The sequence below is a fragment of the Phyllostomus discolor genome, chromosome 7 (genome assembly GCF_004126475.2).
Source record: "Phyllostomus discolor isolate MPI-MPIP mPhyDis1 chromosome 7, mPhyDis1.pri.v3, whole genome shotgun sequence".
Classification (NCBI taxonomy): Eukaryota; Metazoa; Chordata; class Mammalia; order Chiroptera; family Phyllostomidae; genus Phyllostomus; species Phyllostomus discolor.
The window spans coordinates 30,722,587-30,746,702 of record NC_040909.2 but is presented as its reverse complement, the minus strand read 5'-3'; the positions used below and the strand labels follow the sequence as shown (position 1 = coordinate 30,746,702).

At 40.3% G+C, this 24,116-nt stretch overlaps 1 protein-coding gene across 1 annotated transcript in view; it reads left to right on the top strand.

Moving 5' to 3' along the window:
• Positions 1-8,022: 8,022 nt before the first annotated feature.
• TOPBP1 (DNA topoisomerase II binding protein 1) overlaps positions 8,023-24,116 on the top strand; it is a 59,973-nt gene continuing 43,879 nt past the window's right edge. The window contains exons 1-8 of the mRNA XM_036031653.1: positions 8,023-8,187; positions 8,819-8,909; positions 14,869-15,003; positions 16,875-17,018; positions 17,657-17,838; positions 19,016-19,212; positions 22,168-22,347; positions 23,058-23,227. Coding sequence (XP_035887546.1) covers positions 8,826-8,909; positions 14,869-15,003; positions 16,875-17,018; positions 17,657-17,838; positions 19,016-19,212; positions 22,168-22,347; positions 23,058-23,227 — 1,092 coding nt within the window. The 5' untranslated portion in view covers positions 8,023-8,187; positions 8,819-8,825. The remainder of the gene's footprint in view (positions 8,188-8,818; positions 8,910-14,868; positions 15,004-16,874; positions 17,019-17,656; positions 17,839-19,015; positions 19,213-22,167; positions 22,348-23,057; positions 23,228-24,116) is intronic.

The window sequence follows — 24,116 nt, the reverse complement described above, 5'->3', positions numbered from 1 at the left end:
CCTTCTTCAGAGAATCCAATTCTCCAATGACATTCTCCATCTTTCCATTATTTTCACCATGTTTTCTTCTACTTCATCACATTTGACTCTATTTTTTGTTCTATTAATCATAGTTTTTAAAGGTCCTTGTGTGTCTGTTGACTGCAACATCTGGATTATCGGTGGATCTATTAATCTTATGTGTTTTTCTACTAGTCCTTGGACACATAGTTGTCTTGACACATCTTTTAATTTTTGCTTAAACAAGTATTTGGATACTGTGTATAAAGTTTTTTAGAGACTCCAGATGATCTACTATCATTTCCAAAGTGCATTCATCCTTTTATTCTGCTAAAAAAGATAGACTGGGCATTGATCTCTTCGATCCAATCAGCTGTGCTGCATGAGGGCTAATGGACGGCCTGGTGCGGTATGTGGAATAATGGTCCCCCAAAGGTGTCAATGTCCTAACCCCACAAACTATGAATATGTTACATGATGTGGCCAGAAGGGCTTAAGATGCAGATGGAAATAAAGTTGCTAATCAGGTGATTTGATCCTGGATTATCTGGGTGGGCCAATCTTATCACAAGGGTCTTGTACACGTGGAAGAGGGAAGCAGAAGAGTTAGTGTCTGAATGATGCGATGTAAGAAAGACTGTGCCATTTCTGGCTTTGAAGCTGGAAGGGTGTGAAGCCATGAGCCAAATAATGGGAGCAGCCCTAGCACTGGCAAAGGCAAGGAAATGGGTTCTCCTGTCAAGCCTCCAGAAAGGAATACAGCTCTGATGACACCTTCAGTTTTTCCCAGTGAGACTCCTTTCAGACTGCTGACCTACAGAACAGACAATAAATTGTATTGTTTTAAGGCACTAGCTTTGTGGTAATTGTTACAGCAGCTATAGGAAACTCATATACCTAGTATATTTATTGGGATCTCTCTAAGATGTAGTGTTTTTTTTTCTTTTGCCTCTCATCCTGTGGATCTTCAAATTGTGCCAAATATCTTAATGGAAAACTGGTCATTGGTCAGGCTTAGTTCTCTGCAGCTCCCTTGTGATTGCAATCTTGCCTCTACTTCTGTTTTTCCAGCCCTGAGACTGCCATCAGCTTGGCTAACAGTGGTCCTCTGCTTAGGCAAAGCCAAATACCTCTTGCCTTGGGCCTGGAAATGGTAAATTTCCACAGGGAGATATGGTTGCAGAATGTCATCGCACCTCTCTGTGTTACCTTCGCTTTTCCAGAAACTTGGCACCTCTAGCCAATATTGCTCTTAAATAAAAGTTTTCTGGTGCTTTATCCACATCTTCTTGATGTGCTCAACGAGGGCACAGTTCCTGCACATGCTACATATCACTACAGAAGCATAGGTGAGGACTATATTAGCTACTGATTTTAATCTTTATTTTTTAAGATTCTAGTGTGTTATTTCTGAGTGAATACATTTTATAGGCTACTGTGGTCATTTATAACTGCTCTAGCTCTCACTTCCTTTATTCATACCCTTGAGAAGAAATAGGGTCTGTCACAACAGAGAACACATTTCTCTTGTTCAATATGCTAATCCTAGGTTGGAAAATAGGGTCTGGTATAATATAGGGCTCAGAAATATCAAGTAAATGAATAAATGCACATAAATGATTGTCTCAAATGTGGGTTGAGCAATCTGCTCCGCAGATCTGTGGACAAAAATCAAATAGGACCAAGAGGTGAACATGCCCCCTGAAGTTAATCATCTATCTAAAGCTAACACAGCTCAAATCCAAAAGGGCCGAGGTGCACTGTGACCCCAGGATGGAGCAAACTCTGAAAAATTGTTATGTACAAGGGCAAAGTCATATTGCAAAGGAAGGACACCCAAGTGCTAAAGCCATCTCTGTTGCCTTGGCACAACCTGCCATAGTTGCAAGCAGGTTAGAAGATTGTGGTGTAGGAAATAATTTAAAGACTTTATGGTGAGAATGCCTTTTGGAAAATTAAGAATTTGTAAATTTATCATTAAATGTTTATGAGGCACTAAGCTAAGTGCTTTTCAAGTATTAATTTATAGTAACCCCATGAAGTAGGTGTTACTATCATTCCCATTTCATACAGGAAGAAAGTGAAACAGGTTAAACAACTTGTCAAGGTCAGACAACTAGTATGTGTGAGAGCCAGGATTCAAAGTAGGCAGCCTGCTTCCTCAGTCCACAGTCTTCCCCGTGTGGCCTCGGACATTTGTCTCTGGAGCAGTTGCACCCTTCCTTTTTCTAAGGTCCTTTGTGGATACAAAGTTCAGGATCGACTAGGTTGCTACTAATTGCCATAACAAATGAAGCTGCACATCTCAATGGCATAACAATTTAAAAGGTGACCTCTGGCAGCAGTGGTGACATTTGTTGGAGATGCAGGGGTAAGTTTGCCTTCATAGCTCTGGTCATTCAGAGATCCAGGTTGAGGGAGGCTCTGTTGCTTTTAACATGTGGCTTCCAAGATTGTCCTATGTGTTGACATCCAGAATATGGAAGAGTGTGGAAGGCAATACAAGAGGTTTTCATGGACCAAGCCTGCAAGTGATAACTATTACTTCTATCTATATCCTACTGGTCATAACTCAGTCCCACTACCCCACCTAGGTAGGTGCCAAGAGGCTGGCAACTAAAACCCTGGCTGGGCAAATTCTTCCCAGGAACAACACGCACTGTGAAAAGGAGGCATACGTCTTGGGTCTTTTATTTTAGTTGAGTTCCCCCCCTTTTCTAAACAGATTTTAGAAAAGAATTTTCCAGTGTTTTATTTAGTAAGTAAACACAAGTAAGAGAATGGGGAAGCAAGGCAAAGGAAAGAAGGTAACCAAAGGTTGTACTAACAAGTCAGTTACCACTATAGAGACTGGAACTTAATTCCACTAGGGACACCTTGAAAGCCACAGGAGAATATCCCATTCAAGGGGCATGCAAACAAGAGTTTTCCTTAGGTCCTAACTCTTTGGTCTACTGTGCAGGTGGCAAAGCAGACTCCTGGTGTCAGAGAATGCATTCATGCAAAGAAACACAGATGCTGGCAGTTGGAAGTTTCCCAATGTGTTTGAGTGGTTAGGGCTGAGCCCTGGCGGAGCACTAACAGGGAGGCAACCAATTAATGTTTCTCTCTCTCTCTCTTTCTCTCTCCTTTCCTCTATAAACATATCCTTGGGTGAGATTTTTTTTTTAAAAAGCTGTTAAGGTTGAGAATGTGTAGGATACTAATGTTCTGCTACATGATCTCTACCAGAATTCACCTTATGGTCCGGTGACATATGGATGAAACACACAAGTTGCTGCCACCCCTACCCCCCTGCAATTGCATGCCTGATATATGATGGTGTGACAGGGGCAACGTAACTACAACAAAACTCCCTTGTAGAAAGGGAAGGAGTGAAAACCCATCACTGTTGCTAGTCAGCATCAATTTTGGGGTCCTGCTGGGCAGGGATTGGGTGGTTCCTCTGCCCGATTAGACCCAGATTCACTCTCTGAAAGTAGCTCCTTTGCTCATTTCTCTCCAAGGTCCCTGGCACCTCATTCTGGGAGAGTCCTCTTTTCCCGTTATCCTCTCTACTCACATCTGCATGGTATTGAGAAGTTTGTGCTCCTTGGGGCCTGCCTTTTTTCCTCTTCCTACTATAAGAGCTTGAAGATTGAATCCATTTAAGTACTCCTCATTTCTGGTTTTCTTCACAAAGCAATTATCACAAAACTTGAATAACCTTCAGATCTATTTGCTTCTGTTCAGTTTTATGGAGTAGTTGTCAACCTCACACATACAAAGTTAAGGGTGGGGCCTGATTAGGCTAGTGAAGACACATGAGACAATTTTAGATTTATTATACATTGTTTATTACTTCCATAGAGAGTGAAGAGGAAGAAGCCAACGCCAAAAGTGCCAGCTCCCTGATTCCTTGACCCACACACCAAAGACAATGACACTGAAATGCACAGGGCTGCAACGTGAGTTGTGGGAAACCCCGTTCGCCGAGGAGCCAAATAGAGACAGCAGCTAAGTGGCTTAGTATTCTGCAGGTCTATTCTCAGGGGAGCGGTGTAGGAAGCCCATACCTCATCAGAACCAGGGAGGCCAGGAGAAGAGATCTGAGGACAGCCTCCTAGGAGTGGCAGGAAGACAAGTGGGAGGTGGCCTCCTGGTTAGCAGCTCCATAGAGGCCTCCCACCCTCTCCTGTTCTAGCAGGATCACCAGGTGTTTGGCCAAGACTCAGATATGCTACAATTCCACCCTCTGTCCCTGTGGATATGTGCAGAGGTGCCAGGAGGAAGCCATGGTAGAGCTGTTTCCCTGCAACAGTGGCCACACTGCAGGTCTCTCTTGAACTAATTTTCAAGCCCAATTGCTCTCCTTGGCTTCATGCCTCCCACTCTCATTTGACGGTGCTTACCCAGGTCGGGTGGGAGCTCCATAATTTTTTTAAGATTTTATTTATTTATTTATTTATTTATTTTAGGGAGGGAAGGGAGGGAGATAGAGACAGAGAGAGAGAGAGAGAGAGAGAGAGAGAGAGAGAGAGAGAGAGAGAGAGAGAGAGAGACATCAATGTGCGGTTGCTGGGGGTTATGGCCTGCAACCCAGGAATGTACCCTGGCTGGGAATCGAACCTGGGACACTTTGGTTCCCAGCCCGCGCTCAATCCACTGAGCTACGCCAGCCAGGGCTTAAACTCCATATTCTTAACTATATCTTTTCCACACGGATGGGTTGTAGTGGCCATTTGTTGCTCAAAAGTTCTCTGGTGTATATCTTGTTTTTAGGACCTAGATGCAGTCAGCTTTTCCAACCTTGCAAAACCTCGCATTTTTAGATTTCTAATCCTTTTCATTGTTGCTTGCAAACAAGCCAATTCTTCCCTGAGCTTGTTGTGTCTTTCTTATAATAACTAATTAAATGCAGCCAGGACCAACGCGAGTGCTGCTAACATTCTATTTTCTCCCTCTTCCCTTCACCTCGGCAGACTCAGTAGGTCTATGTTTTACCTTTCAGGTTTCTGAAGACAACAGTTTAAACAAATGTTTTGCCACTGCAAACTCTTTTTGCAGCAATAAACCAATCTCATTTTAAATTATAATCCCTTTATTTATACATATTCATTCATTATAGCCCTGGAAAACAAATATAAAACCCTTAAAAATCTGGTTTTTAATTTTTTTATTTTGAGAAATTTTATCTACGTAGCAAAATATACAAGAAATACTCATATTCCCACCACTGTATTTTAAAAGTAACTGTTTTGTCATATTTGTTTCCTGAGTTTTTTAATTCTACAAATAGATAAATATAATGTTCCCTTTAATCCTACTCCAGGCAGGGCCTGGAGTGTCTGGTCCTAGCTGAAGAAGTGCCGAAGAAATAGAGAGGTGCTTTCGAATGCCAGGGAGGTGAGGGGAAAGTTAATCCCTGAACTCCTTCTTCTGAGGGAGCTGGGGCGGGGGTGCAGAGGGGGTCGTATCACACCTATTACCTGTTTTCACCAGAATCTTCACTAACCACACCCCACATAACCACTTTTACCCTTTCCTAACAGATTGCTGTTCAAGCAAACTTGAATGTGTATCACAATCACTTGGAGAACTTGTGAAAACACAGAATGCTGGGACCCACCCCCAGAGTTCCTAACTCTGTAGGCCTCAGGCCAGGCCCCCAAATTTTCATTTCCAGCAAATTCCTAGGTGAAGCTGAGGCATCTGGTCCAGGTACTACACTAGATGGAGAAGCACTGCTCTAGCTAAATCCCAAGATTAGTACTTCAGGGACAGATGCAGACCCTCTCTGCCTATATGGAGACACAGATGGGAGAACTTATCACCTGCTCCCCTGGTCTAAAGACAAGGTTGACTTCCCTGCTATTCAAATCAAGCTGGCCAAAAGCTAAGGGGCTGATTTCATTTTTCCTCCTCATCTTCATTAGTGGCATGTACAACTCTCTTCAGGAGGCCTCCACTCAGCCCCAGAAACGTCAAGAATGGGCTCCTGTCCTGGTGCTGACCTTCAGGCAGAGATGGGTGGGCAGCATGTGACAAGGAACAGTGTGGTTGGTCAGGAAGGGCACAGGGTTTCCAGTCAGCCGCCTCTCCTCAAGCCCAGGTGCGGCCACCCCTGTGGCTCTGGTGGGGTCACAAGTTCTTCAGCCTCACTTTCCCCATCTACACAACGTGGGACAATGACGCCCACATACTAGAGAAGGGATGTCAAACTCATTTTCCCCGGGGCCACATCAGCCTCATAGTTACCTTCGAAGGGCCAAAATAATTTTAGGATTTTGTAAATGTAACTACTCTGTAACTGTTAAGGAGTTGTAATTACAATTCTCTAGCAACCAGAGGATTGCTGAGAAAGCAAACAGGAATTGTGCAAGCAGGAGTCCTGTCAACTGTAAAGTACCCTACAGATAGTCATTATTAGGACAGCTTCATGACCGACTTGCTCCTTAACAATTAACAGTGGCATTCTCTCTCCCTCTCTCTCTCAAGCCTTTTCTCACTCTGTCCCCAACAACAATGGGTTTATTTATTTATTTTTTTTACCTTGAGACCTAGTGTTACTGATTCGGACTCACCTTGCTTGAGTATATTCACAGACTTAGACCTAAGCTGCTTATTATCATCTTTAGGTGCTAAAAAGAAAAATAAAAACAGTCAAGGTATGTGGCATTAAACTCTCACATCACTCAATCCAAAATCATGAGCTTTTCAATTTTGAGAGTAAAATAAGAAACACTAAGCAGTTTGTCATTTGTTCTGAACAATCCAAGATTCTGCAGTCCTGTTTTAGCTCCTCTCCCATGACCTTTCCCATTTGAACTTCAGTTTCCGCCCCAGACCTCCCCTACTCTCAGGGAGTTGCAGAGAAAGATGATGACATGCTCATTGCGGGCAAGAAGTAGAGGAGGGCTTTTGATGATCTTGGCAAAGACCTCCTTGTACTAGGTACCTAATTCATGTCATCCTGTCAATTTCTCCCCTTCAGCCCTCCTGGCTCTAGTAGGCAGTGGTTATATTCTTGCTATATTGGAGGGGAAAGAACCTTGTCCTTGGAGTCTGTCGATGTAAGAACGTCCAAACCTGTAGAGAATTTTTTTTTTGAGCCAAATAGGATACACCTGGAAGCAAGATCGCACTAGACTGAGATGTTTCCTGGGCTAGAGACTAACGGTTTTCAATTACTTTTATGAATTTGAGATTAAACAGGGGATGTAAGGAAGGTTACGTGAAGGTGGAAGAAAGCAAGGCCCCAATCAGACTGCAGGATAGTTAAGATTCACAATTTATAAGGAGGGGTCCTAAAGGGTAGTCACTATTGGAAGGAGGGGTCTGAAAGGGGGCATTTCAAAGGTGTGTTAACTCACACAGCGGAAACAATGGACAGGGCTATGTTCAGGTAAAGATAAGCCTTTTACGAAAGCTATGTGCCTGGGGCATGACTACCCACCATGACCTGCCCAGGTAGGAATTTATGATCAGATCACCCTGTGAGGTTCCTTTCCACAGACCCCCTTTTTTGTCCACAAGTCAAAAAGACGTGACTAACAACCAAACTCTACCATTTAATTGTATGGTCTTGGACACATCATTTAACTTAATTAAGCCTCAGGTTTTACATCTGTTAAAATGAAAATACCACTATTTGCCTGAGAGACTTGTTTTATGTAATATATGGTTTCTCGTGCACTGCCTGGCCCGTGGCAGGTATGAAATATTTATTGAGGTAGCGCTCTTTTCCCCTGGGTTACGCTTTATGTTTCGGTGTTTTCGGACCTCCTCTAAGGTACTCCTGGCCTCCGGCCTCATCCCTCGAGCCGTGGATCCCAGGTCACCTCCCTGCGGAGCCCCGGGCCGCTCTTCAGCAGCTTAAATCCCAAGGCGTCCGTCCCAAGTCCTTCCCCAGCCCCAAAACCGGCTCAGTAATACACTTCTGGCTACCCACCCCAACTTTTGACGACTCCAGCCTCTTCCGCGGCTGCACAGCGAGGTCACTTCCGCCGGAAGAGGTGAGCGCGTCCGCACAGTTGGCGCGAAAGTCAGTTCGGGGCTTCGGCAATTTCCGGGTCTTGCGTTGCTCTCGGGGTGGGCGCGCCGCGGGGTGCGGCTGGTGTGTGCCGGGCTGGCGCCCGACCCCAGCCGCTCTCCTGCGGGCCGCGCGCGCCCCCACTCGCCGCCCCCAGGGCCCTTGGCTCCACCGAGGTGAGTGAGGCACGGAGGGAAGACCCCGCTCCTTCCCCACTCCTGATGGGGGTCGTGACGCCTCCTTTGGCCTTCGCGGCCCTGGTTTCCTGCCCTCGTAACCGGCGGGTAGGACTTGGACTCCGGGGAGGTGAGGCTGCTGCTCTGACCGGGCCGGGAGCTGGGCCTTTCCCCGGGAGCTGGGGAGCAAGAGCGTCCGGCCTTTACGGGGCATAACCTTGCTCTCTGGCTTGCACGTTTGTATTTAAAGTCCGTGTACTGAGGGATGAACAGATCTCTAGGCTCTGGGTTGCCCGCAGAGACAGATTTATTACGTGTGCCCTTAGCTGAATGCAATTGCTTTTTCATTGTCTTTGGGGGCCTTAGAGCGCCATGGCAAAGGCCCTCCACGGAGTCGGCTTAGGGACATTGATTACGTTCTCTAACGTGCAAGGACTGGTGTTGTCATATTTTTTCTTGACTTTTCCCATATTCCAGCGTTTCTTACAAACGAAGTGGATGAATTCATGGACAAGGTCAAAATATCCTCCCTTATGCATTCTTGTCTGGGCAGAAATAATAGGTGCTTTAAGCATATAACGTCGTGGATAACGTGTTTTTGTTTTTGTTAATGGCTCCTTTATTTTGGCAGTTCAAAAATGTCCGGAAATGACAAACAACCACTTTTTGTGAAGTTTTTAAAATCTTCAGGCAATTCCGAATGTTTTCTTAAAGCTCTTGAGGTAAGAACAGTTGAAAAATATCTTGTTTGATGTTTAGAATTTATTTTTTTCTTAGGGATTTTAATTCATTGGGCTTTTGTATCTTAGTAATAGTTATTTTCATAATGCATAGTTTTACTGTAGTCTCCATTAACACATATATCATTGTTACATATTTTAAATTAAGTATATCATTGTATATTTTGGGGGCCTTAAATCTATTAAATCTTCTATTGAAAGTAGCAGACCTGCTGTTCTTGAAAATTAAGTTGCTTTCTTTTGTCTAATAATGAGAGTAGACCTTTGTGTGTTGAAAAAATATTGAGTCGGTCTTATACTAGTTACAAATAATTTTTAGTTAATTGGTTAATGTTAAAGTATGTTTCATTATGTCCAGTATAATATGGGAGAATCTGGGGGGAGCGTGAGGCCTTGCTGCTCACAGACCCCAGCAACATCAGCATGGCTTGAGACTTTGTTATAAATGTGGAACGTGGGGCTCAGCTCAGACTTAGCCAATTAGAATCTGCATTTTAACAAGATCCTCAGTGTGATCCTGTATACATTAAAGGTTAAGGAGCCCTGTTGTAGCTGGGTTTTCCTTACAGTTCACTTGATCAGCTAATAATTATTGGTGTCCATATCTGATAAACACTGTTCTAGTACTTAGGATGCATCAGTGCTCTTTTCTCAGAGTTTACATTCTATTCTAGCAGGAGGAAATAAACAGTTATCAGACATGACAAATCAGTAAACTACACAGCATGTTACAGTGCACTAAGTGCAATGGGAAGAGAAAAGAGCAAAACAGGTTAAGGGGTCTGGAAGATGTTTGTTGGGGGTGAAAGAGACCCAAAGGTTGTAATTTTAAATAGAGTGTGATCAGGGTATGTTTTTTGGAAAAGATATTTCAGTATACTTGAAGGAGATGAGATAGTTAGCCTTGTGGACATGATTGTGATGAGGGTTTCAGGCAGAGGGAACAATCAGGCCCCTGGGAAAGTGCTTAGAGTGTCTCTCCAGCGTTAGTGTGGCTCTAGTGTAATAAGCAAGAGATAGAGGAAGAATATTAAGGGATGCCTCACAGAGTACGAGTAAAGAGGTCTTGTATGGCTTTGCAAGGACTTTATGACTGGCTCTTTCAGTGAGATGGAGAGCCACTGGAGACTTTTAATCAGAACAGTGACATGATCTGACTTAATTGTTTTAAAATGATCACTCTAACATAAGGACTTCAAATTTTGTTCAGAAAATATTTGAGTACTTATCTGGGTGCCAGGATATGATGGCAAACAAGATCTTGAAATGTTTTCAGTGTTATTTTTCTACATAACATAGATTGGAGGAAAAGGTTATTTTTATTTTAAAAATCATGATCAGGAAAGGTATCTCAGAGGAGGTTACATTTGATCAGGTCTGACTGAAGTGAGGGATTGAATCCCGTGAAGACCTGGGAGTAGAGTATTCCAGGGAGTAGAAAGAACAGCAACACCTCTAAATTAGGTCATGCTTTGCTTGTTCCAGTGATAGCAAGAGAGCAGAAGTGGCTAGAGCAAAAGCAAGCTGGGTGGAGGGTAGACAATAGGGACAGGGAGACAGGCAAGGGCCAGACTCTCTGGACTTGTAGGCCATAATAAGAAATGTGCATTTTATTCTGAGTGTGCTGAGAAGCCATTGGAGTTGGGTTTTGTTTTTCTTTTTAAGATTTTATTTACTTATTTTCAGACAGAGGGGAAGGGAGGGAGAAAGAGAGAGAAAGAAACATCGATGTGTGAGAGATACATAGATCATTTGCCTCCCACATACCCCCAACTGGGGATCTGGCCGGCAATCCAGGCATGTGCCTTGACTGGGAATCAAACCAGCAACCCCCAGGCCCTCAGGCTGGTGCTCAGTCCACTGAGCCACACCAGCCTGGACGTATTGGAGTTTTTGAGCAGAGAGTTACATGACCTGATTTATATTGTTAAAAATATTACTAGCATTCTATGGAGAATAGACTTAGGGTAAGGGAGGGAGAAGGAAGCACTGTGGAGACTTTTACAGAGGTCTAGGTGAGAGATGGTGGTAGCTTCCAACAAGGAAAAGGCTGGATTTTGAAGATAGAGTTCAAAGGATTTAAATACAGGTGACTAATTTCAGGTTGCAGTCTTTTTATTTTTTTAATATCTTTTATGGCTTATGCTATTAGTTGTCCCAAATTTTCCTCCTTTGCTCTCCTCCACCCAGTACTACCCATTCCCTCTAGCACCCGCCTTAGTTCATGTCCATGGGTAATACGTATAAGTTCTTTGGCTACTCCAATTCCTATTCTGTTCTTAACATCCCCCTGCCTATTCTATACCTGACAATTTGTACCTCTCAGTCTCTGAACCTTTTCCCCCATTCTTCTCCTTTCCCCTTACAACTGGTAAGCCTCCATGTGATCTCTATTTCTGTGATTCTGTTTCTGTTAATTTGTTTTATAGATTCACTTGTTGGTAGTTGTGAAATTGTTGCCATTTTAATGTTCACAGTTTTGATGTTTTTTAAATATATTTTATTTATTATGCTATTATAGTTGTCCCATTTTTTCTCCTTTTTATTGCCCCTCCGCCCTGCACCCCCCATCCCTCCAGCATTCCCCGCACCTTAGTTCATGTCCGTGGGTTGTACATGTAAGTTCTTTGACTTCTCTGTTGCCTATACCATTCTTAACCTCTCATTGTCTATTTTATGCCTATCAATTATGTTTCTTCTTCTCTGTACCTTCCTCCCAACCTTCCCCTCTCCCCTCCTCACTGATAACTCTCCGTGTGATCTCCATTACTCTGGTTCTGTTCCTATTCTAGTTGTTTGCTTAGTTTTTGTTTTTGTTTTTTAGGTTCAGTTGTTGATAGTTGTGAGTTTGTTGTCATTTTAATGTTGACAGTTTTGATCTTCTTTTTCTTAGATAAGTCCCTTTAACGTTTCATATAATAAGGGCTTGGTGATGATGAACTCCTTGAACTTGATCTTACCTGGGAAGCACTTTATCTGCCCTTCCATTCTAAATGATAGCTTTGCTGGATAGAGCAATCTTGGATGTAGGTCCTTGCCTTTCATGACTTCAAATACTTCTTTCCAGCCCCTTCTTGCCTGAAAGAAATCAGTTGACAGTCTTATGGGAGCTCCTTTGTAGGTAACTCCTTTCCTCTTGCTGTTTTTAAGGTTCTCTCCTTAACTTTAATGTTGGGTAATGTAATTATGATATGCCTTGGTATGTGCTTCCTTGGGTCCAATTTCTTTGGGACTCTCCGGACTTCCTGGACTTCCTAGAAGTCTATTTCCTTCACCAGAATGGGGAAGTTTTCCCTCATTATTTTTTCAAATAAGTTTTCAACTTCTTGCTCTTGTTCTTCTTTTTCTGGCACCCCTATGATTCAGATGTTGGAACGTTTAAAGTTGTCCAAGAGGTTCCTAAGCCTCTCCTCATTTTTTTTGAATTCTTGTTTCTTTATTTTATTCTGGTTGGATGTTTATTTCTTCCTTTTGTTCCAAATCATTGATAGGAGTCCTGGTTTCCTTCCCTTCACTGTTGGTTTTCTATATATTTTGCCTTATTTCACTTTGGGTAGCTTGGATTTGTCCCTTCGTTTTGCAGCCAAGCTCAATCAGTTCTGTGAGCATCCTAATTATTAGTGTTTTGAACTGCATCAGATAGGTTGGCTATCTCCTTGTCGCTTAGTTCTTTTTCTGGAATTTTGATCTCTTCCCCCATTTGGGCCATATTTCTTTGTCTTGGTGCACCTGTTACGTTGTAAGAGGGCAGAGCGTTATGTATTCACCAGGGTGGGGCAACCTTCTGCTGCCTTGTGGTGCTCTCTGTGGGGGAGGGGACAGAGAGGGAACAGTGCTGCTTGCTCTGCTCTAGCCCCACTTTCCAACAAACTCTCTCTTGTGAGCCTGGGTGTTTCTCCTGCCATGGCAATAAAATCTCTGCAGTAGTTTACAGCTAGCTTTGAGTCTTTAGTTTGCTATTCAGCAAGCCCTGCCTTGCCTTTGCAGTCCACCACCATGCCACTAACTCTCTCAGCCAGCCCCACCTCGCCTGCGTGGTCTGCCACCTTGCTGCTCGCCCTTTCCCCTTAGCTGCCTTTCTCCCATCTCTGCTCCTCCTGCCGGTTTGGGTGAATGTTTCTTTAACTCTTTGTCGGAGTTCCATGCAGTTTGATTTTCTGGCACTTTTGGTGGTTTATTGTTTTTAGATTGGTTGCTATCCTTCTTTTGGTTGTGTGACAAAGCGAAGTGTTTCTACCTACGCCTCCATCTTGGCTGGAACATCTGATGTTCTTTTTCTTAAATAAGTTACTTTATCATTTCATGTAATAATGGCTTAGTGTTGATTAGCTTTACCTTGTCTGGGAAGCACTTTATCTTCCCTTCCATTCTAAATGATAGCTTTGCTGGATAGAGTAATCAAGCTTGTAGGTCCTTACCTTTCATCACGTTGAATACTTCTTGTCAATCCCTTCTACCCTGCAAAGTTTCTTTTCAGAAATCAGCAGACAGTCTTAGGGGAACTCCTTTGTAGATAACTAAGGGCTTTTGTCTTGCTGCTTTTAAGATTCTCTCTTTATCTTTAACCTTTGACATCTTAATTATGATATTATCTTGGTGTGGTCCTCTTTGCATCCATCTTGTCTGAGATTCTCTGCACTTCCTGGACTTACATGTCTATTTCCTTCACCAAATTAGGGAAGTTTCCTTTCATTGTTTTTTCAAATAAATTATCGATATCTAGCTCTCTCTCTTTTTCTTGCACCCCTGTGATTCAGATGTTGGTATGTTTGAAGTCCCAGAGGTCCTTATCCTGTCATTGATTTGGGGGATTCTTTTATTCTTCTTGTTGTTCTGATTGAATGTTTTTTTCTTCCTTATGTTCCAAATCATTGATTTGATTCTTGGCTTCATCCACTCCACTGTTGGTTCCCTATAATTTTCTCTTTATTTCACTTAGTGTAAACTTTATTTCTGCCTGGATCTTTTTATGCTGTTGAAGTATCCAATGAGTTCCTTGAGCCTCCTGATAACCAGTGTTTTGAACTCTGCATCTGATAGATTGCTTATCTCCGTTTTGTTAGGTTCTTTTTCTGAAGTGTTATTCTGTTCTTTAAATTGTGCCATATTCCTTTGTTTCTTCATTACAGCAGCCTTCCTGTGTTTGTTTCTATGTATTAGATAGAGCTGCTTTGACTCCCTATCTTACGAGCAGGGCCTATTGTAGAAAAGTGTGTCTGTGAAATTGGATAGGTGGAGCCTTAGGTAATTGCGTGGACATGGCAACCCAGTGAATTAGGTTGATGGAGTCTCAGATACTCTCAGATGGAGACTCTGCCTTTGACTCTGTATGGAGAAGGGCTCAGAAAAGGGATAGTGACTGTTGCCTGGCCTCTGTTTTGTCCAGGAGGACAAGTCCCTGGGGATAAAACCCTGATGTCAGACACTTCAGTTTCTCCCCATATGCCACTGGTGCCCTTTGAGCTGCAGCCTCAGTGCTGGAGCCCAGAGGGAGTGAGTCTATGTAAGCCCTAAGTCCATTGGGGACCCTTTAAGAGAAGACACCTGAGAATCCTGCAGTTTCTTCCACCGCCCCAACCTCCAATGGGTTTTACAGCCAGGAGTTTTAAGGACTTAACTTCCTGGCACTGGAGCTAGGTGGTCTGGTGTGGGGCTGGGATCCCTCACTCCCAAAATATCCTTCCCAATTTTTATCCACCCCATGTGGAGTGGGACTGCCTTTTTCACATCTCTACTCCTCTTACCTGTCTGAATGACTATGACTTCTTTAATTCATTGGTTGGTGGACTTCCAAACAGCTGAGTTTTCTGGTCATTCTGGGTGATAGTTGTTTTGTAGTTTAGTTGTAATTTTTTCTGTGGTTCTGTGAGGAGGCGAGCCATGTTTACCTAGGCCTCCATCTTGACCATCAGATACAATCTTATTTTATTTTTTCTTTCAGTCAATAAAAGAGTTCCAATCAGAAGAATACCTTCAGATTATTACAGAAGAAGAGGCATTGAAGATAAAGGAGAATGATAGATCACTTTATATCTGTGACCCTTTTAATGGTGTTGTCTTTGATCACCTCAAAAAGGTTTGCTGACTTCTAGTGTATTCCTTTATGTGTGTTTTTTTGTTTTTGGTTTTTTGACATCAGTGGACATAAATTCTTTACTGATCATGAAGTGTTATGCAAGTTGTGAATACAGAGGAATCCTTTGGTTTGGGGAGACCAGAATATTTTTAAAGGCTAACTATGTTATAATAAACTTTTGTTATATGTAATTTTTATATTTCTGGGGATTTAACTTCACTTGGTATGAGTGAACCCTATAGTGATGAAGCGTTTTAGTGGAATTCTATGGTACTTAAACTCAGTGCAGTTGCAAAATATCTCAGGGAGAAATAATAAAGAGTAGGAAAAGACCTCAAAGTAATGCTTGCTTATTTACTGTCTTTCCTACATGCTCATGCAGGTAGAATTTTAGTACCTATACCTCATACAGCCTCTGAAAAATTGTATGCTAAAAGGAAGCATTTTGGTGATAACTATTGCTAATGTACCAGTGAGCCATCTTATTTCTTTCTGTTGATTCTAGAGTCTACTGACTCATTACTTTTTTGGTGTCTGGACAAGAGAGAAGCATTGAAATAAAAGTAAACGGGCTGTAATTCCATCCAGATTACAAAGAAGTGATTCTTATTTGAAGGAGAAGAAAACATAGAAGAGTGGGTAGATGCAGTGTCTGTACAATTTATGGAAGGTCTGTGCCCACTTTTGCCAAAAGCACTGTTGGTCTTATCCTCCTTTTGGAAATAACACTGCTTGTCAGAATCAGTAGCATCAAAAACTCAATTTTTTTTTCTGGCTGATCAAGAAGATAGTAATCATTTACAACATAGATTTTTCAGTTAATCATGCCATGGTGACTTTCACAACTGTAGACTTTTTAGCTTGGCTGGAATGTGCTGGTGTCAATTATCAATGAAAATGAAAGGTCATTTTTTTTAGTAACCTGCAGAATCTTAAGAGAAGTCTTTGTGGATCTTCCATGGGAAGACTTTGAGTTGGAGAAAGAGTATTTAAAACACAAATGTAAAAACTGCTGAGGATTATATGGGTTTTTTTGGTGACATAGAAGTGTTTCAGAGGGAGGTTATTTAGGCTTATACTTTTAAACTGCTTCACTGGCTAGATGCTTTATTTGAAAAAGTATGGATATTTCCTAATTATTATAGCATAAGATGGGTGTCAAACTCATTTTCACCGGGGGCCACATCAGCCTTGTGGTTACCTTCAAAGAGCCCAATGTAATTTTAGGACTGTATAAATGTAACTTCTCCTTAACTAGAGGCAAGAAGCTCGGCACTGCCACCCAGTAAAAACAAGATGCCGAGTTGGATAAAACAAGGTGGAAGGCCAGATTTGGCCCTTGGGCCTTGTGTTTGCCACCTGCAGCATAAGATTTGTTACTCATAGCTCCCATCATTAAGATTGTGTTTGCTTCAGAGATTAAAATTTCAATGGCAATTTTGAGTGAATGTGGGTCTTAAATCTTATTTCCTTTAATAGGCTGCATTGTTGGATTTGTTTTTATGTGGGTGCATGTATTAAATTAGTAGTATGTCTGAGAAATTATATAATGGTTTTTATTTTATTTTATTTTTAAGATTTTATTTATTTATTTGTAGGGAGGAAAGGAAGGGAGAGAGAGAGAGAGAAACATCAATGTGTGGTTGCTGGGGGTTATGGCCTGCGACCCAGGAATGTACCCTGGCTGGGAATCAAACCTGGGACACTTTGGTTCCCAGCCTGCGCTCAATCCACTGAGCTACGCCAGCCAGGGCTTATTTTTTTCTTATAACAATTTGGTTATTTTGTTGTGGTGGTAATCAATGTCTGTAAAGAATTGGTAAATAAAAACTGAAGTTCTTTTCTCTACTTAGTTTTTCCTTTTTTTATAGCTTGGCTGCAGAATTGTTGGTCCTCAAGTAGTCATATTTTGTATGCACCACCAGCAGTGTGTCCCAAGAGCTGAACATCCAGTTTATAACATGGTTATGTGTGATGTAACTGTATCTTGTACAAGCCTGGAAAAAGACAAAAGGGTAAGTGGTGAGGTGTTGAGGAATACAATTAATGTATCTATTTCCATACTTAATTCTTCCCTATGTACACTGTACTTTGAAAGACCTTATACTTGGTATTCATAACTTATAACGAAGTCAATATACAACAGTGTGTATCTTTTACTTTTTAATAAATTGGATACAGAGGAATCTTTTATTGAAAACTGACTAGTTGAAGTCTTTTTTTATAATTTTAAAAGGAAACTAACTTTTATATAGTCAGTGAGTTTGCTTTTGAATCACATTTTTTCACTATAGTTAATCTTTAAAAAAGATTCTGAGAGATAGGTATAATATATATGTTTATATAATTTGCGTATTTTAAAATATGTCTGGTAAATTGAAATATATTAGAGAAGCAACATAGTTTAATAACTTCATGGAATTAAAAGAGATAAATAGGAAAATAATGTGTAAAGGTAATTATTTTAGAATTTATTTATAATTTATATTCACTTTACTTACAAAAAGTAGTTTGGTTATTTACTTTATGACAGTGAGAAACATTTGTGTGTTCAAGCTTAACAACAACAAGATATTTATGGGATATTGTATAGAAAATAGAAGAGAGGTTGTTTGCTTCAGTTTTAATAACATGTTTTCTCTTGGGACTACAGGAGGAAGTTCATAAATATGTACAAATGATGGGTGGACATGTATACAGAGACCTTAACATGTCAGTTACACACCTTATTGCCGGAGAAGTTGGTAGCAAAAAATATTTAGTTGCCGCAAATCTAAGGAAACCTATTTTGCTTCCTTCTTGGATAAAAACACTTTGGGAGAAGTCACAAGAGAAGTAAGAAAAACATTTAAATATATTCTAGATTTGAAAAAGTGATCAATTCTGTCATCCTGGCTTATTGTGGGTTTTAATAGGGTAGGTTTTGTGGTGTCCTCGTTGGATTTGTCATTCAGGGACAAAAATGGGGTCATTATTCTTTTCTCCAATGAAAACGAGCAGCATCCAGAAGCTGTTATTATCAGGGTAGATGACAGGTGGAATGGGCTGTGGGTTTAACATTAGCTACAAGGTAGAAAATGCTTTGATGGTAAAATTGTTTTCAGCAGTAAATATTTGTAAAATAGTTGGGAGAGTCAGTGTGGTGGCCGTAACTCTTCTGTTGCTTTATCCTTCAATACTATACTCATATGTTAAGATGGAGAGTCAATTAACCATTTTGGCTGTTGTGTTTCCTCCCACAGTGGTTATGTGTACGGTTGAAAGTAAACATGTAAAGCATTAGCTGGGGGGTGATCAGTCAATAAGTATTAATTAAGCCCATTTGATGTACTTGGCCTAAGCTGGGCAGTAGGTATACATAGTGAGCAAAACAGGGTAGCATCTCTGCCCTTGTGGAGCTTAGATCCTGTTTCAAGGGACAGAGCTGAGTTTTCCCTAAAATTAGAATGACAACCCTGCGTCCAGGTGCCACTGTTTGAATTAACTAGGAATTTTTACAGTCTTCTTTCAGCACCATACAGCACATCCTGATCATGTCTCCACGTGGGCACCCTCGTTCCCAGCCTGTTTCATTAGCGTACCTGCCTAGCACGGCAGCAGATTGGCTGCGATATCTTTGTTGGTTTCTGCCCCCCAATCATTGCTTTTTATTTATATAGTATAATAAAAGGATACAAATTCCATTTTTCTACTAGGCAACCAAAATTAAAATTTTGGAAAATACACCACTTTAGCCATGTGGACTTAGAGTTAATGAAATGTTTTCCTCTAAAACAGGTTTGAGAGACTGTCTGAAACATTACTTTTTATTAGAGACATGGCACCGATCTGGATGAGCAATTAGTGTAATTCTCAGTGTGCCTGTGAGTTCTTTTTTCTTAAAAGTAATTAAAATCTTAAAAAATGGGGAAAGCATTAATGATATTGTTTGTCCTTATTCTTCTGGTAAATTTTAAACTACTGATATATTTAATATGTTCATTTTTTCTTTTTTACCATTTGTTTTCCCCAGTAAAATAACTAGATATACTGATGTAAACATGGAAGACTTCAAATGTCCTGTTTTCCTTGGTTGCATAATCTGTGTGACTGGCTTAGATGGTCCAGAAAGAAAGAGAGTTCAGCAGCTCACAGTTAAGCATGGAGGTCAATACATGGGACAATTGAAAATGAATGAATGTACACACCTCATTGTGCAAGAGCCAAAAGGTAAAACTGTATTTCCTAAATGGACAAATGCAAATTTTTCTCTACTTTTTAACATTTTAAGATTTTTTTCCAGAATAGCTTTTGCTTCTTACATGTCATAAATGTAGTGTGATTTTTTTTTTAATCTTACAAGGATAGTTTGGTTCACAATCCGTAGAAAATTACTTGACTATTCTAGTGTTTATTATCCAGATCATTCAATAAATATAAAACAAAAATTTCCAGTGGTGTTTTATCTAAATTTATTATCTGATCTTTTGATTCTTTTTTTAAAGATTTTATTTATTTATTTTTAGACAGAGGGGAAGAGAGGGAGAAAGGGAGAGAAACATCCCTGTGTGGTTGCCTCTCGTGTGCCCCCCTACTGGGGACCTGGCTTGCAACCCAGGCATGTGCCCTGACTAGAAATTGAACCACAGACCCTTTGGTTTACAGGCTGGCGCTCAATCCATTGAGCCACACTAGCCAGGACTGATTTTTTTCAAGTCTCCTATACAATTACCAAATACTTATGAGGTAAGAAATTTGGATGAGTAACAACAAGACTAATAGTTGTAGATAAATTACATTTCTTTCTAATGGCATATTAAAGGCTTGGCTCAGTTTTTAATTGAATGAATCAGCTTTCCTGAATGAACTGTAAGTTTTTACTTGAAGATACACTTCACAGAAAATGAGGCCATGAAGAAAAATATATTACCAATGAGAAGAGTTCCTTAAAATTGTTATTAATTTTGGTGTTCAATAATCCTTTTTTTTAAAATTTTACTTATTTATTTTTAGAGAGAGAAGGAAGGGAGAGAAACAGGGATATGAGAGAGAGAAACATAGACTAGGTGCCCCTTACATGCCCCCAACCGGATACCTGGCCCACAACCCAGGCGTGTATGTACCCTTGCTGGGAATCGAAACTGTCACCTTTCCATTTGCAGGCTGGCACTCAATCCACTGAGCCACACCAGCCAGGGTGGTGGTCTATAATCTTTATTCTGGAGAATATTTTTTATCAATACCCTTGAAATATATGTAAGTTGATGAGCAATAATTTTGTTAATGTTTATCTCATATCTATACAGTGATTTACCCAGCTACCTACATTAGAAAAATGTTGTTAAAATTAATTGGTGATTATACTTAAGTCAGAATTTTGGATATGGCCAATTATGATGCTAGGATTCTAAGAAGAGTTGATAACTACTATTGATATTTTCTAATTCTGAGGGTAGTTCATTTCCTGTCAAGGTTGAAAAAAATAGCCATTTCATGTTATTGTTTATTACGTGTTGACCTCAATTTTCTCTATGATATTGTTTCAAAATACATTGTGTTAAAATATTTTTAAGACAATGAAAGGTTATCATATAACCTTTTAAAAGGTTTTATAGATCATATAACCTAATAAAAGGTTTTTTATATAACTTACCCATCTACATATCTCTCCTGTACTTCAGTTAGAATCTGATGACATAGGAGTAGTCTACTCAAAGCTGGTATTTTTTATACTGCAAACATCTGACATTTTCAGTTGTTTTATGTAGTCTATTTTTTTAAGTATATTTTATTGGTTATGCTATTACAGTTCCATTTTTTCTCTCCTGTTTATCCCCCTCTGCCCTGCACTCATTCTGCTTCCACCAGCATTCCACCCCCGTAGTTCATGTCCATGGGTCATACATGTAAGTTCTTTGGCTTCTCCATTTCCTATACTGTTCTTAATGCCCCCCTGTCTATTTTGTACCTACCAATTATGCTTCTTCCTCCCTCTACCTTTTCCCTCGTTCGTCCCCCTCCTCCCCACCAATAACCCTCCGTATGATCTCCATTTCTGTGGATCTGTAGCTGTTCTAGTTGTTTGCTTAGTTTGTTTTTGCTTTAGATTCAGTTGTTGATGGTTGTGAGTTAGTTGTCATTTTACTGATCATAGTTTTGATCTTCTTTTTCTTAGATAAGACCCTTTAACATTTCATATAATAAGAGTTTAGTGATGATGAACTCCTTTAACTTGACCTTATCTGGGAAGCACTTTATCTGCCCTTCTATTCTAAATGATAGCTTTGCTGGATAGAGTAATCTGGGATGTAGGTCCTTGCCTTTCATGACTTCGAATACTTCTTTCCAGCCCCTTCTTGCCTTTAAGGTTTCTTTTGAGAAATCAGCTGATAGTCTTATGGGAACTTCTTTGTAGGTGACTGTCTCCTTTCTTGCAGCTTTTAAAGTTCTCTCCTTATCTTTAATGTTGGATAATTTAATTATGATGTGCCTTGGTGTGTTCTGGGGTCTGGTTTCTTTGGGACTTTCTGAGCTTCCTGGACTACCTGAAAGTCTCTTTCCTTCACCAGAATGGGGGAGTTTTCCTTCATTATTTTTTCAAATAAATTTTCAGTTTCTTGCTCTTCCTCTTCTCCTTCTGGCACCCCTGGAGTCTTATTAAGATGACATAATTCTGTGAGTTATTCCTATGTTATGGATAAACTTGTTTAAATAAATTAAGTGATGGAGGCTATACTCAAACCGAGTCTAATATTATTTCAGTTACCCCTTCAGTTGCAACTGTGGAGTAACTATATAATTTTATAAGAGATATACCTCCTGTCCTGGCTGGCATAGCTCAGTGGATTGAGCAAGGGCTGCGAACCAAAGCATCGCAGGTTCGATTCCCAGTCAGGGCATGCCTGGGTTGCAGGCCACAGCTCCCAGCAACCACACATTGATGTTTCTCTCTCTCTTTCTCCCTCCCTTCCCTCTCTAAAAATAAATAAAATCTTTTTTAAAAATAAAAAAAAGATATACCTCCTCCCATAGCACATGTATTTATTTAAAACTAAGAATAATTAGTTAACTTTAATTTTGTCTCATCTGTTTTTTTAATAATCTATCATAAATTTGAATATTTCTGCCAAGGCAAAGTTTAATGGTTTGAATTTCTCTTTCTCTCTTTCTTAATGAACATGACAGGTCAGAAATATGAGTGTGCCAAGCGATGGAATGTACATTGTGTGACCACGCAATGGTTTTTTGACAGTGTTGAGAAAGGTTTTTGTCAGGATGAATCCATGTACAAGATAGAGCCCAGACCAGAAACAAAGACTATGCCTGATACTTCAACTCCTACTGGCCAGGTTAACACAGGTGGTAGTAAGTCTCATTGGGATTAAAGTAAACTATCTGTTCCCTGTGTGAGAATTGGTTTGTTAATAGGATCAGTGAATATAGTAGGGAATTCTGTCTTCTATTGCTCTGCTTCTAGGCATAATTATATATTAACCAAACTGAATGAAAAATTAGTCCAGAATCCTAATGTTTTTTTAATATTGAATGCATACTTTCTTGTATATCTTGATGTAATGCAAAAGATGATTAAAGAAATTAAGAATACTAACAGATAAAGACTTAAACTGAAAACTTAATTTTAAAAATTTGATGTTCAAATACTATTAGTGCATTTCCTTTATTAGTTTGCTGCAATTGTTATAGATCATCTATATCTGTATAAAATTTAAAACTGTTCCTATTTGTAGGTGACATGTTGGCAATTCAGCAAATGTTTATAAACTTTTTTCTCAGATGTAAGCTTCTTGGACCTTAAAGCCAGCAACTTCAGATTTTTATTAAAAGCAAGCCACTGTTAAATATGTTAAATATATTTTTATTTAAATAAAATATGAACCTTAGTTTTAGTTCCCCTTTTCATGCTTTGCCACCAAGATTTCAGTAAAAACACTTGAATCTTAACTTTGAAAGTGGTTCATAGCCCTGTGTGTATAAGGAAACTTAATCTAGAGGAAAGGGTGTAATCACAGTTATTTTACCTTCGTAACTTGGTTGCATCTTTGTTGACTGTGCAGGTCGGACTCTCTCAGATGTCAGCCATATTTCCAACATCACTGCAAGTTGCATAAATGAATCGATGTCTAACTCCATTTTTAATAGCAAAGTGGATCCAGCACTTGAAAATCTAGAAAATCTGGATGTCAGTGCATTTCAGTCACCTGAGGACTTATTAGATGGTTGTCGGGTATGTCTTTATTATGTAATAATTGCAGGAAGTGACAGTGTACATCGGCACTTCCTAGTCTGACTTTGAAAACTCTTCAGAGTTGGGCTTGCTCCTTATCTGCATAACCCCTCGATGCTAGCTAAGCAGATGCATTTATTAGGCCATGTCCATCCTTTAATTGTCATGGTCCTGCTGCCTGGGATGTGCCTTTATCTGCCATCCTTCGAGGTCCATTATCAGTTTTCAGCTCTCCTGAAACTTCTAGCTACATTAAACTTTCCATCTGCTGTGTTTTGAGATCATTTAGTTTCTGAACCACTTAAGGGGTTTTTAAGTTCTTATAATACGCTAGACACTGTGCTAATCATATATATTATTAATATGTCGTGTATAAGCTCATTTAATTCCCACAAATAACTCTAAAATGGATATTATCCAAAGGCTGAGACGTAGAGGATTAAAAAGTTCTCGTTCACCCTGGCTGGCGTAGCTCAGTGGATTGAGCGCGGGCTGGGAACCAAAGTGTCCCAGGTTCGATTCCCAGCCAGAGTACATTCCTAGGTTTCAGGCCATAACCCCCAGCAACCGCACATTGATGTTTCTCTCTCTCTCTCCCTCTATCTATCTCCCTCCCTTCCCTCCCTAAAAATAAATAAAATCTTAAAAAAAAAAAGTTCTCGTTAAGAGTTGCAGACCTTGAGTAACCAGCGGTCTGCTCCAAGGCCTGTATTTCTAATCGTTAGACCCACTGCTTTGTTTAGTGTTTCTTGGGCTGTTTAATGTTCTACTGTATGAATAACTACCTTGTAAGTGCCTTGATGGAAACATCTTATATTCTGGGTCTCCTAGAGCTGAATGCTTACTTGATATATTCTTGCTTGTAGCATGAATAGGCTGTGCATTATTT